Here is an 18311-nt window from a genome sequence, read left to right on the forward strand (position 1 = left end):
ATGATTAGAACCATTTTTAGAGAAAAAGAAATACGAAAGGGAAAAACTAACCACTTAATGGAATACTTGTATTCGAATTTCCTTCGGCACTCAGTTTCTGGCCCCTTCTCTGGCCATCTTCCTGGCTCTGTCCTTGGACATGTATTTGAACCTGTCCGTAGCTCTGTCCGAGTCCCAGGTCCCAATCCCTGGTTGTGCCCCTCATCCATTTCTGTACCCAATTGAGCCTTGACTCCCTTCCCCACTTAATTCGTGGAGCTGCCCAACTACAACAGCTTTTTTCCTTCATTAGTTTTTCTTGTACAAAAGTGTTTAAGTATTTTTAGATTTCATTACGAACGGACTTTGCCCAAGTGCAACAAGTTTGCAAGAATGCAGAGAAAGAGAGCAATGGAGAGCTAATGGCAGCAAACAGCAAAAGAGAAAACACAAAGAGAAAGGGAGAGAGTTAGCGAGACTGCGAGAGAAGTGTGGAAGAGTGTGGAGGCTGGAGGGCCAAACGGGAAGCCATTTCATTAACGTTTGGCCATTAGCACTTGAAAAATGCAATTGAATGGCGAATGCTTTTAACAAATTTTCATTTATTTTACATTCATTGAGGCAGCCCGATGATAAGGTTCGATGAGGAGTACTGCCAGTGCTGTGAAGAGTCCTGCTGGGCGGCTGGGTGTCCTTGCTGGCCATTACTTTGATTTCAATTAACTTTTCATTCAAACGTTTCGAGCAGCGGAAATGATAATAATAATACGTACAACGATATTAGAAAATGGAACTTCAATTGGAAAGAGTGGTAGGAAGAGCAGGCAAAGAGAGCGGAGAGGGAGAGAGCGGAGGCAGAGACAGAGAGGGGAGGAGGTGGAGGTGGAGCCGGACACGAACAAAGTGACTGACTGAATGATGTTCAGCAAATTGAAATGAAATGCTGACGGGTTGAGCAGACAGGGCAGGAGTCGGAGCTAGGAGGAGGAGCAGGGGCGGATGCGGAACGGACCATGCCTGAGCAGAGTCAGAAGCAGAAGTAGAACCCGTAGCAGTCCTAAACCCTGCCTCCGTCTGGTTCTGTGAAAGTCAAAAGGTTTCAGCACAAATTACGAGAAAAATGTCACCGCCTCTGGTGCTTGTCCCTAAACCTCTTCCCCTCTCTAGCCCGTACTGATTGTTGCGCCATTTTGCTGCTCTATTATTCAAAATTGACAGCTGAATGAGTAAAATGGCCACGACAGTCGTCATCCCCTTCCTGCCAAACGATTCTCAGTCCCAGTCCATTTGCTCTTTTTCTGGCATTTCATTCAACTGTAGCTGGCGCTGAGCGTGTTGTCTGTCTATCTATGTAGCTGTGTGTGTGTGTATATAGCTGTATCTGTGTGCTTGCCTGCGTTATGTGTGTGTGTTTATTTGCGTCCACTTAAATCCCGTCCTGAGCCTTACCCTTTTCCCCATTAATGACATCGCGTCTATAAGTTGATTTCTCAGGAGTTCTTTTTTTTCTGCCGTTTGTCAATTAGCTTTTACAATATTTGGGCTTCGTTTTTTTGCAGTGTACGCCTGGACACTGCGCTAATTGCCTGGGCCAAAAAATTTGCAAAAATTGAAATTGAAAATAAAAATTAAATATGCCGCTTTCATTTCGACTTCATTTTGTGGCATCAATAATTCAAGGCATACTTTCAGGCCGTGCCACACATAAAAGTGGTCACTGCTATTGGTGTCTCACTCACTCTCGCATTGTCTTTGCTGGTGCTTGTCTGCTGTGTCTCTCCCTCCCTTTCTTGTTTCTTTCTGCAAGTGTAGCCGTTCACACGTGCCCAAAAAAAAAAGCTAAGAAGAAAAAGGGACAGCGCCTATCCATAGGCCACTTAGCAGAAGGAGAAAGAGAGCGATGGAGAGAGGAGTGCAGCAGTTCACTTCAAAACAAAATATTTATTGTAGCTGAGCTTCCCACTCTCTCTCCCTGTCACTCACTCTCTCTCCCTCACTCTCCCTTGCTCTCTTTGTGTGTGAAAATGTCGACATTTTAACGTCTGTTTACCTATCGATTATTTCAGGTAAATTAAGTAGCTTCGGCCGGGCAGGACGTGTAGGTGGACGTTGATGTACGACATCGACAGCGATGTCCTTTCTGTTGAGGGCCGCCTGCCAAATGCATTAAAGGATCAGACATGCCCCACACACGTATACACAAAATCCTGCATAGCTGGACAGCCAGCCACTTACTTATACAAACAAAGATCCACCTTACACACACACACCCATACCCACACCCATGTATGTGTGTGTGGGTGTGGGTGTTGCTGGGGGCATGTGGTCATTATTTTGACAATTACACACGTGGCGCCATTTGGCTCAGGCACAGGTCCAGGCCCAGCTCGGGCTCCTGTTACTGCCTTGGCCCCACACCCACTTCTAGCCACTGCCACTCCGCCTCCCACCCATACCTACTCCTCCGCCTGTCCCCATTCCCCTGCCCAAGTTTCATGTGTATTTGGGCGGCTTTGTTTTAGTGCAGGACGAGAACGTTCCTATATGGATTTTCCATTAACAATTTGAATATGTAAATGATGGAGAGCCAGTCAGCCACAGTATGTACGAACTCAAGCAAAATTTAAACCCAGAGTTTTATTTTGGTATGAAATATTTGAAATTTTTGGATTGGAAAGGTCAACTGTAAAAATAACACATATTTTAGGCAAGTATAAAATGTACTTGCCCCAATGTTATGTTGCTTAAATTGTAATTCGATTTATAGATAAATTAAATTTTATAGATATGTATTTGCAACCCAGACACAAAAATCTTCATTACTTTAATTTGGAAATTTTGTATTACTTTACGATCTATTACGATCTATCTGCTGTCTTATTTGCATATATTTTTAGCATTTTATTTCTGCTTTCGTCTATTATTTTTATTTGCATTCAATTGAGGCATTTTTATATATTTTTTGTATCAACTTATTTTTGTACCAAAGCAGTCAGCATTAAAAACCTCTACCCAAGCACCAAAAATCACTTTAATTTTCCACAACTTTCCACCTACTGTGCAGCGGCACATGGGGCTATATGGGGCTCTATGGGGTACCAGTACTGGTGCCTTAGCGGCAGCTGCCTGCGTCTCCCCTGCTATCCATCTTGTTGTATGTTTGCTTGTGCGTGGAACGCTTCATTTAATACGTTAACAATGAGATTGTCCTCAATAATTGAATCCACTAATTGACTGATGATTACATTTTGTGTTGGCCATATACCAATAGTGCCCAATAGGACCCAGTACCCTTTGTACCCCCCAAACCATGCATGGAAAGTGTGTCATCGATCGATCGATCGAACAAATCGGGGCGCAAGCAGTTGACTTTCTCAAGCTTATATTATTCACAAGGGGCGGGCGGCGCACACACAAACAGTAAATATAATTTATATATATACGGGGGCAGCAGCTACAAGAAACACGCACACATACGCACATAGATACACGCACACATACACATATAGAAAGAAACTTATGGAAATACATTCACAGAGAGAACAAGGAAAAAGAACGGGCAAAGAACTCAAAGCTACATAGATGAGAGGGGGTGGATATACTGAGTGGTTGCTTAGGGTGGGGTGGTGTGATTGTACTTACCCCATCCAAGGTCTTGATGTTGTGCAATGCATCCTGGGCGCGCAGTGCCGCCTTTCGGGTATAATAGGTGACAAAACAGCACCCTGCAAAACGAAAATGAAACAATCGAAATACATATCGAAATACAAATCAAACGAATCGATAGACAAGTACACAAGAACGATAGTTATGGATACAAAAAAACGAATATTAATAGTATGTACTGGCTATACATGTACATATGTATGTACTGGAACTTTTTTATGAAAGTTAAATATTATTTACTGTGGGACCATTACACAAACATTTTATTTATTTTTTTATTTTTAGCACATTTTTAGCACATTTTTGGTAGCGTTTTAGCATGCAGCTGGACTAAGTTGTTCTTCTAGTATATAGATATATATATATTTAGATATAGGTACAAGTTTATATGGTACAATTCTTGTCATGCAGTTTACTGGACATTCACGGGACGAGCGCTTTATGCAAGCCATACGGCAGGGGCGTTGGGCGTGGGGCGTGGGGCGGGTCAAAGATAAATGGACAGAAATTATATGGTGTACAGGGAGTACTATATATGTACATATGTACATATAGCTTATTTTACAGCTTATTACCCAAGCGGTAAGCATACTATTTTTGTGGTATTACACTCCACCTATAAATGCACATAAGAAACATTTCCTAAGAGAAAACAATGCTTCATTAGGCTACAATTCTGTTCAAGCCAAAAGTTCGACTGCTCAGTTCTTAGTTGTATAAAACCAAAATTGTTGTTTTCACATATTTTGCGTAAATTTTCTATATTTGCTTTTTCTAAAGACATGAACTTGGTGTGTGCCATTCTTAAGATCTCTTCTCTGCCTGAATTGTTTATGAACAATCTGTTCAATATTTGAGCTTTGATCCCAGCTGATAAGTGCATCCGATTGCCTTTGATTATTTCGATTACTCTTATCTTGTATCTATGCATAAAAAGTTATCTATAAACCATATTTCCAACTTATTTTGTTCTGTTTGTGTAACAAAATATCTCAAGTATTTCTTTACGGTCGTCCTTCATATCCTTTCATTCGTATCCATTTATCCACTTCTCCATTAGTTAGATTAAATTATAATCCTCCCTTCCTCCTCGAACACCTTAACACATTTACAGCTGTCCCCCGATCATCTCACTTGCCCCTCTAGACCATAAATATGCATAATGGAATTTACCTTTTCGCTTTTTCGGGCAAAAGTTTGCAAGCAAATGCGCATATTATTCTAATACAGCCCAGCCCGTCCCGAAAAATTAACCAGAGCAACAACCAGGACACAAACACACACACAAATACACATATGCTGCATCCCCTGTGTGTGTGTATGTGTGCAAGTTTTTGCCGCTTATACACGCACAATTATGGCCAATTACCACGTGGGGAAACTTTAGCCATGAGACCCCACAACAGAGCCCAGAGGTAGGAGTAGCACCTGGACCCCTCACAACTTTTAATGTTTGCTGGGCTCTCGCCATCAGCATAATCATATTACCTGATGTTTTTGACACCCTGACAAAGGGGAACCACCCAAAAAAATTGATGAACATTGTAAAATTTCATTGGATACCCGGAAATAATTTGCACATTTGTATGCCTCTCGACTCACCTCTGCTAATCGATGTAACCTTATCCCTAAGCACATTCAATGTGTGCACAGGTCCAAACTGCTCGAACATTTGGCGGAGTCTCGTCTCATCCCATGTCTTGGGTATTTGGCCCACAAACATTTTAATATTATCAGCATCCGGCTCATCCTTTAACATTTCGTTGCTGTTTGTGTCCATGGCATCCAGATCGGGCTTCAGATCATCCCCCATGGGACTGGACAGGCTGGAAGAGTGGATAAACATGGAATTAGTTGAGGAACAAATTAGAGTATTAATCAGAGAACCATTTAAAGTAGAGTCATTTTCATTTACGTTTATAAAGTTTTCTCTCAAAATGAATTCATTACAAATCTCTTTCTCATTGAACTTTTATGGGCAACAAACTGTACCAATTTCCTCTTTAATCTGGGGCTGTAACTGGTCTTAACTTCATTTGCTAATTACGATAAAAAACAGACAACAAACAGTCTCCTCTCTGCTTTCCCTCTGCTGTCAAGCAGTTCCACGCTTGCCACTCTGCTCTGTCTCTCTCTCCACCAAAAGTTGCCTAACTGCATAAAATACAAATACTAATTGTTATTAGCAAACTAATCTAATCTAAAAAGTTGTAAACGTATTTACTTTTGTTTTGTGGTTGACCAGACTCTAACTGGGAAGGGGGGACTGCTAGGAATGTCCTGGTAATGGACCTGCTGGGGTACGCTTGTCCTATGACTGACTGACTGACTGGCAAACGAACACATCGAACGCTCTACTTTGAGGTCACTTTCGGGTTGGGTTTTTGTGTACTAACTGCCCCGAAAAAGTTGTACCAGCGAGATGTCATTGTAGTTGTTGTTTCTAATGGGTCAATGAGGGGGTTTACTGCAAGTTTATTGGGTGTTTTTGATGGTGTACCAAATTGACTTTTGGTTGCTTGTCAAGTTACTCGGCAAAAGGGAGTTCTGCTGCCGCTGATGTCAAGCAGTTTGGAAGGGAGTTTTCTTGCTGCTGCTACTGGCAAGCAGTTGGGAAGAGAGTTATGCAGCAGCTGCTATTTTCAAGCAGTAGAAATGGGAGTTCCTTTGCTGCTACTGCCAAGCAGCTGACTCAATAAATTTAAGCACTTAATTGACTTTGACTTTGCCTTTTGGCGAAGGGCATGCCGCCAAGTGGCATTGTTTTTTGCTATGCAAATTCCAACGTATTAATATTTCCATTGCATACTTTTTGCCCGACAATTGATATGCTCTGCAGGGCTGGTGGGAGTAGCTACTTATATTATTAAGAGCTATCTGATGTAGAGTCATCTGAAATAATGGCATTTAGGAAATTACTACCAATTTACTTTTAAATTTCTTCATTTTCCAATTTCCTGCGTAAGTAATTTTCAACGGCTCCCATGGCCCCGTACTCCCTGTTCAGAATTACAACCCTCTGGCGTGGCATGGCAGGGATGACAACCCTCCGACACTTAGTGAAAGCGAAGAGCTGACGCTGCTGCCGCCGCGAGCCATCAAATGACAAATCGAAATTAATCTGTTAGAGCCGAGAACGAGAAAGCGCCAAATTGTCTTTGGAAAGGTGATAAATTCAGGCCTGCCTGCCGCTGGGCTCGAGCTCCACGAGGAATATGCAAAGAAGCAAGCAATGTTGGGGGGTAATCCATCGTTCTGTGCCTGCTGGCATAAATCTCAAAAACGGGAAACATTTACGCATTTTCTCAGCCAATTGCGTGCGTGTTGCCAAATAAAATAACAACAGAAGAGAAGAAGCGAGGCAGGGGGAGCAGTGGGGAAAGAAGCAACGAGGAGCTGTAGAAACTCCCTGCAAAAAAGTAGCAGCGACAGGTGTGTTGCCCCTGGAGTCTGTAAGGCAATTATTTCTGCCCCGGCGCCAATCCATCGGGGGAAAGAACGAGCTACCCCGAGCCAACTAGTTGCCAGGATTCAGCCTCTCAGAGCTGCTCTCAGAGCCTCACAGTACATCTCCTTGGGTGTCTCTCGGGGCTGCGCTTGTGCATTAATAATTCAGTTTCATTTAAATGCGACCAGGCTTAATGAGAAAATCGCCTGCGGTGGCAGCTGAAGCCTGGCAGAGTGGCAGAGGGGCGCAGGAGGGGCAGAAGAATTTTCCACGCTCTCTGTTGGGATTTGGGTGGTAGGACAGCAGGTGTTTGACTGGGCGGGGCAGGACAGGGACCGGCAGGGCACACAGGTGATGATGATGATGACGATGACTATGTTGGGTATCGCCAGCTCAATGCGTATTCAACAACTTGAGTGAGGAAAGCACGCTGTCATGGCACAGTGGCTGCAAGTTTGATGAAAAATGTGATGCTGGAGCTGCAAAATTTCTTTGTGGAGTGCCTTCCATGGGGTGCTCCTATATGCTGCTTATAGGAACTGCTTTCAGGGACTGCTTTCACAGATAGGCTGCAACCACGTTTGCACTACTTCCTCAGTCCGCTTCGATGAACTTCTTCCATACACTGCTTCCGTGAAGGCCTTCCACAGTCCCTTCCACTGTGATTACTCTGCAAATTCCTCAATTTTTCTACCCCAACACGCACTGCCTAACGGACCACTGTGAAATGGCGACACAGTCAGGCCAGGCCAGTCAGTCAGTCAGATGACGTGGCAGCACTTAATTTATGATGGCAGTTTGTTATGCCGCGGCTGTCACAACAAAAGCAAACAGCTCAAAGATAGAGACAGGCAACAGCAACAAAAAATATATACAAGAAGTGGAGAGCTGGAGGATTGGAGGACTGAACCCAGCGGCGCATAAAAATGACCCAACATAAATTTAATAATTCTTGCTTTATTATTTAATGGTCGAGTGGGAGAGCAGGAGGATGCGCTCTCCTACGGCTCATAGTTCACGGCTCAGACCAGACCCAAGCCTGCGGCTGTATTACCACTGGAAATCCAAGTAGACACAGGCACAGACCCAGACCCTAACCCTCCCCCTGCCTGCTCGTTATCATCATTACGAAGATGCTATTAATATTATAATTACAATGTCCTGTCAATAATCATTCGCTATTATCTTTGATGACTTTGGCTATGTGAAAATTGTCGCCTTGATGGCTTCTGCCAATTAATAACCTTAATGCAATGCCAATTATCATTAGTCAGTCGATGGCTGCTGCTCGAACTACCCTTCATATTCCTCTCTCCCCTGCTGCCCATTATCACTTATTTTAATTAAATCAGTCACCAAGCAAGTGGGTCGGTCGCTCGTCCGCCCAACGATTTCGAGTCGAATTTTTATAATTTCCGGGCAGAGGAAGCGCCGCACAAATAGAAAATGTGGCGCACGTCCGAGGAATAACCATTCGAAATGTGATAGCTAAAAGTTGTCTCTGAAGGGGAGAGCTGTAGACGGCGGCTATAGGAAATTGAAATGTTCCATAACGGCTGCCAGGTAATATGCAAAAATGATAAGCACTGAAGTTGAATGACGGAAAATGCTTGTAAATGTTATGGGGATAGAGATTTCGATGATGGACGGGTCCTGCAAGGCAACTGCGAAACATTTATTAGACTTCCAGCTTTAATGATGCGTGGAAAACGGCATTCAATGCTCAGGAAAATTAAGCAGGTTATGGGATAAGGGAGGGCTTCAAAGTGCGATTAGAAACTAAGCAGTTTATGGGTGGAGGTCGGGCTTCAAACTGTAAGTACTTAGAAATCAAACCTTTGCTGAGTTCGAAGCAGTGCGTAGGCGCCGTTAAAGCTGTGTAGAGGAAATTCATTTTCACTTGCATATTTTTCAGCGTTAACCAAAAATTACTAATGACTCGTAGAACCCAACTAATACAAAGTGCGATAAATCATTTGAATGCCGGGTAACAGTTGCACAAAAATGGAGTATATGGAGGCAACTCTGCTTGTGGGAGGAGGCTTGCAACACTCACCGATTTGCTGCAGCGATGGCTGGGGCAGCGGCAGCCACGGTCAGGCTATGGTCGACTAATGAAGTTCTGGAATTAATGCCGGAATTCAGCTGCGATGACGTTGCTGCTGCAGTCGCTGTTGTTGCTTCTGCTGTTGTTGCGGTTGTTGCGGCTGCTGCTGCTGTTGGTATTGTTGCTGCAGGGACTGCTTGCGCTGCGTGTGCTGCTGCTGGACCGCTCTGTAGCGTTGCTGCTGTTGTGCTGGAATTTATTTGGTTGTGCAAAAGTGTTTCCAACAATGCAGTCGACATTTTTGTTGTAGCTGCTGTTGCTGTCGTAGATAATGCTGGCAGGAGGCTGTTGCTGCTGTTGTTAATGCTGTTGGGCCGCAAATATGGATGAAAACTTTTTGCAGCACCTGTAAAAGTTGTTGTCGCTGCAATGGCACCTGAAGTAGGTCCAGAGCCCGTTAGATTCTCTAAATATTTGACTGGCTGTGGATGTAGTTGTAGTTGTTGCTGCTGGGATTGTTGCTGATGCAACTGTTGCTGTTGTGTCTGTTGCTGCTGCTGCTGTACGTTGCAATTGTTATTGCTATTTAAATTGTTATTGTTATAAAGGATATTGTTGCCGTTGCCGTTGCTGTTGCTGCTATTGTTGCCATTAGCAATAAGTGCAACAGGTGTAGTTGTCAGCATTGTTGTTGCTGGTGTTGCTGCTGCTGCTGCTGCCTCGTTAGTTGTTTCTGTTGCCACTGCCTCTGCTGCTGGAGTTGCTGCTGCTGTGGCCACTGTGCCTGCTGGTATGCTGCTCAGTGTATCCGCATGCAGATTCAAGGATTGCAACATCATTTATAACAGTTTTGCTCGGGTTTTATTACCGAGCAGGAGGGGTCGGTTGCCTCTTGTCGCTGTACTTGTCCCTCTGTTTGTTTGTGTTTCCCTGGGTCTGCTTGCTCGCTAATTACTTTTAGTGTCGCATTTGGCGCTCGCTCGCTTTTTAATTTGCTTCGGGTTTTAGTTTTATTAAAATTGTATATTATTGCGCACAGGGAGGGTCTCCTCGCTGCCTGTTTTACTCCTTTATTATTTTACTTTTGCGCGTTCTCGCTTTGCTTATCACAGTTTTTAAGCTCACAATTAGCTGCACAGGACTCGTTTTTGACACTCCGTGTAACAGTTGAGCGCTCCAATGGCAACTGCCTTTAAAATAAAGAGGAACGAAAAGATGTTTGATGATTAAAGAACGTGGAGAAAATAGTTGAAAATAGTAAATCATAATTTTATTTTAAAATGTATTGATTTCAGCTCATGGTTCATTGATGTAACCACAGAAAAAATGCATTGTTGGACCAATAAAAACTTCAAATATATCCTCAAAATTCGTTTAAATTTCCATTGCTTTAAGTTCGCTGGTGCCTCGAAAAGGCGCATCCTACCAAGTGCACAGCAAATATTTATTATTAATTGTTTAAGCGTCCACTTGGGAAACCACAGTCAAAATGGCTGCCAGCGCTTCAGCCTATAACCAAAGTCCCAGCCCCACTCTGGTTGATCCAACTGCATTCTGGTGTAACTGCATAGCTAAGCGCATTTCAAGGCAACTGTCGGACTGATAGACTGACTGACTGACTGAATGACTGACAGGCAGACTGACCGCAGTACTTGGCCGCCACTCCACTCCACTCGACTCTCTGACTGTCTGCATTCAAGTGCCTCTGCGTGGGCTTTGATACAAGCAGCACACACACTGCCACATATGACTATATACATATGTATGTATATCTATATCTAAATCTATGTCTGTATCTGTATCTGCCGCTAAACAGATAAGCATTTCAAGTGCTCACACACAGAGCTGGACTGAGTGCTGAGTGCTGCTGCTGTTCTGCCGCATAATGTCGAAGGCTCTAGCTAATTAGTTAAATTGAAATCAAATTATTTGTTGTCGCACTTGACTGACCACAGGCATGGGCGCCTTAATTAACGCGCTTGCACACAGACACAGCCACAGATACAGTTTGGTTATTCCGAGGGTCAGTAGTGGGATGTGTATGGACAGGGGTAACAAAGCCAGAAACTTGGAAGCGAAGCGATTAGCCATTAGCCTTATTGTGTTAGAAGTTTGAGCGGACTCCTCTATGTATACTAGTCCAAACTCAAAAACCAAAATGGCAGTCATATGTAGATGTGCGGCCTTGGAGCTAAAGCTTGACAATATTTGGGACTACTTTTGACTCTACGAGTAACCCCAGAAAGAATATCACAGAAATGAGGAAATTTTTAATTAGATTTAGATATTTTTACCAATTATTATGTGGATATTGAAATGAAAATATTTTATGTACATTTAATATTCAATTAAAATATTTATTATTTCAGTGGACACTGTTTTTTTGGAGTAAATGTTTCAGTTAGTATGATTCCGGGTGAAGCAGATAAAATTCGTAAAATGTATTTTACACTTAAATGTATTTCCATGTGTCCCACACATACATATGTAATTAACTTTTAAAGATTTTCTCACTAATTCCCAATGAACTTCAATATATGTAGTTATCGGTTACTTAATTGTTTCTTTAAGCATTAATTAAACTTTGGATTGGGATTGCCATAGCTATAGCATAATGTACTCTCCCTTGTTTCACATCTTAAACTTCATTAAACTCGTGTCAAACTTCATTTTCACTTAAGTTCCAGTTCTTTTCCTTAATTGTTTCACTGGTTATGCCTTCTTGATCTCGTTTTAAACCTAATTTTCATATATTTTTCATTTTATTTCCAAATTGTTCAATTTTTTCCCATCTTCTATCTTAGCACTCCACTTCCGACTCTTCTTTGACTATTTTTCCCACCTTAATCTTAAAGTTTCGCCTTAGCACACACACTTTTCACTCTCCTCTGCTCTGCTCACCCCACATTTTCCAAATAGTCGCCACGAAATTCGCGCGTTTTTCTATTATTTTTTAATAAATTTCAACGCTTGCATATTTTTGCTCGCGCTTCTATTTTTCACTTATTTATTTTTGCTTTTGCTTTTTTATTTGTATTTCTTGTTTGTGTTTTTTATTTCTTATGCTCCGTCCGCACCTCTTGGCCGGACACTGGCAACTGTTGTTGTCCCCATCATCCGCATCGTTGTCGTGCCATGAAACGCTTGTTGCATCCACCTCAACACCCCCAACCCCCCAGTCAAGCCAGCAGTCGGGGTGGGTGCCCCGGGGCAAGCTGAAACAAGCGTGTTATGAAGGCAGCAGCCAACGGTTTGCCAGCGGCATGCTTCAGCTGCCAACGCTGCCTGGTGCTCCTCCTTTGCCACTTGCCACGCGCTTATCCTAACGCCATCAAACGATGTCGACGGCAACAACAGCGACGCCAATGTCGTTAGAGTGAGGGTAGCGAAAAATTGGGAAAAGAGTTGTTGAGGCTAGGGTAGGAGCGGAACTTGGGTGGAGGATCAAAGGCAAGGGCTATGGCAGGGTATAGATTTTGGCAATGAAAACCTCTATGGAAGCTGTAGAGGCTATTGTATTTACTCGTTATTCAACCCAGGAAAGGGTATTGCTCAGTTCAGTATACAATTTTATCCTTTCCCCCTTTGCTGCTGCATTATGAGCAGTTATCGACGCTGGAGCTGCTCTCCGACCGCCTCCTGGCTGCTGCCTGGCTGCTGATTTGGCTCCTGCAGCTTTAACAGTCTCGACACACAGCCACAACACCGCCACGCAGCTAGGGATGGTCCCAACACCCACCCATCTGACGATGGTAAAGCATCCGCCAGCCTCCCCCTAACTAGCGTTGGTAAAGCTGCAGCCAGCCCGCAACCCTCCAGCGGGGTTTTGTCTCGCAACCAGCCAGCTGTGCCATCCACATGTCCACATGTTTGTTACTGTTGCTGTCACCTTGTAATTTTATTTATCTATTGATTATTGAGTATCTCTTTTTCTATTTATTTGCCTTTGTTTGCCCACGCAGCTACCCCTAAAGTCGGGCAGGCCACAAGCCCCAACCCCTAGCCACCCTTTGGCATTTTTATTACACCAGATTCCTATCCTCTCTCTTTCGTATGAGTGTGTGTGTATGTGTGTGCCCCTGGCTTTTTTTTAATTAACTTTAGTGACAATATTTTGCCCCAGCTGCCTCCCCTCAAATGCCAAACCCAAAACCCCCAGCAGGCCCGAACCCTGGCCCAGGCTGAGAGATAATCAAACTTTGTCCATTGTATGCAAATGTAGGCAACTGAGACTTGCTCTTGGTCCCATTACCGTACCGTTCCGTGTGCCATAGGACACTCTCTCTGATCTGACCCCAATTGCTGTGACTGTTTCTCAGTGTCGTCAGTGTAGGTCTGTGTGGGTCTGTTTGTCTCTGTCTCTCTTCTCCAACTGACAGATGACAGCGAGCTCCCTCCGTTGACATTTCGTAAAGATGTCACTTGTCCATTGGGTGCATTGTACCAACGACGAAACAACTGACTACAGATGCTACCCTACACAGGCTACATACGAGCCATATGTGCGGAGTCACATACCCACTTGGGGTGCCACTTCCACTTCCACTTCCACTCCCACTCCCCCAATCCCATTCCAATTCCCATTCACTTGTTGAGCGACTTTTTCTTATCTTATCTCTGTGTCGTTTTTATACGTTTTTGCCTGCTTGCTTTATTGTGGTTTACTTTTTCATGCGTCGTTGTTGCATATACATATGTACATATGTCTATAGATATTCCATATCTGTATGTATGTATGTAGGTATAGAGTATGTATTGTAGATGGTATCCCAGTGCAAAGAGAAACTCTCTGCAGTTGTGGTGCGATAAACAGGTTTCTATATCTTTATCCATGTTGTAGGGTCTCTAACAGAGCATGACTAAGCAGCAGGAGAAATCTTCTGGAAACACGGACACAGAAAACACGATTTTTTAACAGTTATACAGCAAGTGAATAAGTTGTTTATTTGAAGCATACAGATGCTGACAACTTTAAATTGAAAATGTGCTAAATTCACGTTTTATAACAGAAATTATAACAGTTTTAGAAAGCTTTGGATAATCGAATCGAAAATGTGACATCCAATTTTTTTATAACAGATGTGTAAGACTTTTATAACAGATAAGAGTGTTGAAGACTTCAAATTTGAAATATATTTTATGCTGTTTGCATAACAGAAATTGCAATAGCTTATCACTCTTTTTGTTACAGAAATTAGAACAGTTCCAACAAAGTTTTTATAACAGTTTACAAAATTGAAAAACTTTTAAGAGAAAATGTTGAATATCGGGACTATGCATGGCCTACATAACATACATTATAAGAGTTTTTAAAGAACTTATAATTAACAGATTAAATCGTGTAAAAGTTCCACCTTCAGAATGAAAATATCATTGTAATTCAGGCGTAACCATGGTCTGTATAACAAAGTGTAACAGTTTCTTCTTTCATATTTTGTTTATTTTTGTTTTTTATGCATGTACATAAATACTCACACTAATATTCCCACTAATACTGAAACTATCCACTAGACGATCTTTTAATTTTCAGTCAATTTTTGACTTTTCACATTACAAATGGTCACAATATTTCCAATTATCTTGAGCTGATATCAAGAACATTTATCAGCATACTATGTATGTACACATGTACATGCAAATGTATGTATTTAACAGGTAAATCAATCATACAAACTCATTCACATGCCATGCACTCGCGACTGCGTTTAATGAAGAAACGATGACGATAAAAGGAGAGACAACCGTACGTAGACGCCAATGGAGGACAACTAACCCGTGCAGAGACCCCAAAATGTTGTATTCTGATTTCATAATTTCTCACAACAGCACCAGCACCAGCACCTCTCTCCCTCGCTGTCTCTGTCTCTCGCTCACTGTTATCTGCTGCTGATAAGGGTTTCCACCGCTTATCGCATAATTGCTCACTGATTGCCGCCGTCAGGTAACAAAAATTCCCTTTCGCTCCCTGCTCTCTCCCTGTCACTCGTTTTTCTTGCTTACTTTTTTCGCTTTTTTTCCTTTTCTCTGCTTACTTTTTGATTTTTCTCTGCACAAATATTTTCTCTTGACGGAGAGTTTTTCTTCACGCTACCGTCGAGTCACAATAATACGAGAATGTCACTGTTTGGCTTTACTATGTGTAATGCTGTACAGGTTGGATCGAGGCACTTTAATTGAAAGTCTTATCGAGGAAATGCAGGGGAGGAGTAGGTGAAGAGTGCATCACCCAACACTTCGTATCAAAACACATGACGAAACAGCGGAGTTGAACCGAGCCGCAGGCACTATTAAATGTAACAAAATTCTATGGGCAATGGCCATTGTCCGTTGTCTGTCCAACTTCGCGCTCGATATATCCGCACTATAATGCTCATAAATATAAACTAAACCCCGTGCGAGTGGCCGCACTGCATATATATCCTATATCCTGCACCTATGTGTGTGTGCGCCATTACACAAATACCAGGGGGCAAAATGGAGAGACCCAGAGCTAGAGCCAGAGCCAGACCCAATGAGCATGCCACGTAGCCAAAGTATCGATGAGTTTCAAGTGGGTGACGGTGGGGAGGTCGTGTGACCGGAGCAGCCGCTACAGCAGAGCTACAGCCGTTCAACCTCTCAGGCAGCAGTGACCATAACAGACCAGAGCAGAACAGACACACACAGTACTATATACTGGACTATATACCATCGACATGTCTATGTAAAAAGAAAAGAAAGGCCTGGTCTGGCCTTTCGGGTTTGTTTGTCATTGTGCCATCAAATTATAATAAGCGACTATTTAGTGGCAAATGTGTGTCACTCTTTTGACTACATACGAGTATGTCCAAGGGCCTACAACGCGCTCTCTACCTCTCTCTTTCTTTCCGGCACTCAAGCATTCGCTTTGTCCCTTTTGCACTTGCCTCTAAGGAGATAATTATATGGTGTATGTTGGGGTGGGGGAGCCACATGCATTAAGCGGAATCGAACGGAAAAATCGAATATTCAATTACCTATTCCATTTCCTGGAATTATAATTTGTGTGTTTTCTATTTTTACATTACATGAATATGTATGTCAATATGTACATACATCTGTATGCACATATGTACATACTTATAAGACACATGCTCAATAATCAAGGACTGTGACTGCTTGCGTGTGGTTAGAAGGGGTTGGGGAGATGCTAAGGGATGCATTTACTTGCTTATTAGAGTTAATCAAGGTAGTTATGGGATATATAAATTATAGGAAAGGATATAGAAAGAGGTGCAGCAATCCGATAAATGTATTTATTAATGATATTAAAATTTATGTTAGAGGTACTGCAGTATGTATTACATTTTTCCTAGGATTATTGACGGTTTTTGACATTTGTCCTAGACTAATTACCAATTTTAGGAAAATTCTTAAATTAATAATATATTTCTTATTTATATGCACGTACATTGCACGAAACAGCAAAAATTAAGTTGCAGGCCTCAATCAGTAGATGATCACTTCCCCATACTTAGAATTGGCAATTTAACCCCAAATTCTTTTTTATAAATTCAAAAACTGTTATTTGAGGACTAGGCGCGTATGCACAATGATATTTAAATAATTTTTACAGCAGAGCAAATGTGCACATGGGACAAGCTTGAACGAAATTGTCGCTGTAGGTAAATTCTGCAACTAACTGGTAGCTGAAGTTAAAGCTTTTATCATCTGGTCATTTGCATTCAATAGATTAGCAAAAGTTCCTAACACCGGAGTTCGCTACAACAGCCAGCCGGATGTGTTCGCCGTGCCATATGTCGCACTCCACAATTCGTTTTTCCTGCCATAATCAGTGTTCCTCTATCTAAAAGAAAATAGAGGCACGATTACAGCTGCCACTTCAACTCAGTTTGATTAGCATATGCAGACAGTTTGATAGCACTGATAAAAATATACCTAAAGCAGGATCCAAGCCCATTACAGCCCTGTACTGTTGTACTAAAATGATATTCACACTGCGGTCGCGACAGAAATAAGCCCTCGCAGAGCACTCCCAGCGCACTCCCAACGTACTTCCCCCACTTTCAGCTCTGTCCGCGGCATAAGCCTCGACATTCTGATACCAATCTGCTTATCGGTAGCGTCTGCAGCTAACTGTTCACCGATTTATCTAATCTGTTAAATCTTATCTGGCATAATTACTCCGCACTTCCTTCCAATTGCGACACGGCAGTCGGGCAGCCCCAAACACAGGCAGCTCACAGGTACAGTTGCTACAGAAAGTAAATGGCCGCCATAAAAAAAGTTTAGCTATCAATGGCTTGCAGGGATACAATGTGTGTCCTGTGTGTGTATCCTCGTTCATGGCTCTTTCTGTAACCCTTTTTGTTGCCTTCGATTGGTTTTTTTCCGCCCATTCTCTCTCTCTCTCTTTTCCTGCGGATCAATATTGAATTGGTTTTGAGCAATTGTTATAGCCACGATTCGGCTGGGTCTGGGTCTGTTTGGTCTGCTTTTTCCCTGGGGTAAATTCTGTTGGTTAAGCAGAAAATGTTATTTAATAATTTATGCCGCACCAGGCATGAGGCAAGAACTCTCTAGAAGAGCTTCAAATGAAGTCTAAATGTTAAATTGGTTGAAGCTTTAAGCTCATATCGAAGCCCATTCCCTTACCATCTTCAAACCCTTCAGTTCCAATAATATTATTAGAACCTCAAGACTAGAAAATCGAAGTTGTGGCAGCCGCAGAAATGCGGTTGGAAATGCAACAAAAGCCAAAACACAGTTTAGTGGTTGAATAACGACAACAGCAGAAGCCAAGGAAGACACAAGGCACAGGAAGGACGTCGGGGAAGCCAAAAGGACACTCAGACAACTACTAATAAAGGCAGGTAAACAACAAAAGTGTGCAGGTGGACAGAGAGCAGACCAGAAAGCCATCGACCGAGCCGAGCGACCAACTGAGGGTGAAAGTCGCAAGGAAGCAGCACAAATAATATAAATTAAATGTGTAGAAGGCAACGCCCCAGCGCCCAAATCCCCTGTCCACCCACTCAAAAGAACGGCAAAGCTGAGTAATTATTTCCGGCAGACCTGACCGAGAGAAGAGCGACATCGAGAGTGGAGAGGGAGGTCCTTTGCGGTCGGGCTGCAACACATGGCCGGACACTTAAACCCAAAAGGAGAAGTGGTGGGGACTGGGTCTGGAAA

General features: G+C 42.7%; 1 protein-coding gene across 5 annotated transcripts in view; it reads right to left on the bottom strand.

Moving 5' to 3' along the window:
* LOC117900901 (CUGBP Elav-like family member 1) overlaps window positions 1-14943 on the bottom strand; it is a 56928-nt gene extending 41985 nt beyond the window's left edge. For 2 of the 5 annotated variants that reach the window (XM_034811453.1, XM_034811452.1), the window contains exons 1-4: window positions 14616-14931; window positions 9150-10330; window positions 5248-5471; window positions 3622-3704 (exon numbers count right to left, since the gene is read on the bottom strand). In XM_034811453.1, coding sequence (XP_034667344.1) covers window positions 3622-3704; window positions 5248-5471; window positions 9150-9979 — 1137 coding nt within the window. In that variant the 5' untranslated portion in view covers window positions 9980-10330; window positions 14616-14931. Of the gene's footprint in view, window positions 1-3621; window positions 3705-5247; window positions 5472-9149; window positions 10331-14615 lie in introns of those variants that run through there. The other 3 variants (XM_034811455.1, XM_034811457.1, XM_034811458.1) reach the window with 3 other exon arrangements.
* Between the last annotated feature and the right edge of the window lie 3368 nt (window positions 14944-18311).

The sequence above is a fragment of the Drosophila subobscura genome, chromosome U (assembly GCF_008121235.1).
Source record: "Drosophila subobscura isolate 14011-0131.10 chromosome U, UCBerk_Dsub_1.0, whole genome shotgun sequence".
Lineage (NCBI taxonomy): Eukaryota > Metazoa > Arthropoda > Insecta > Diptera > Drosophilidae > Drosophila > Drosophila subobscura.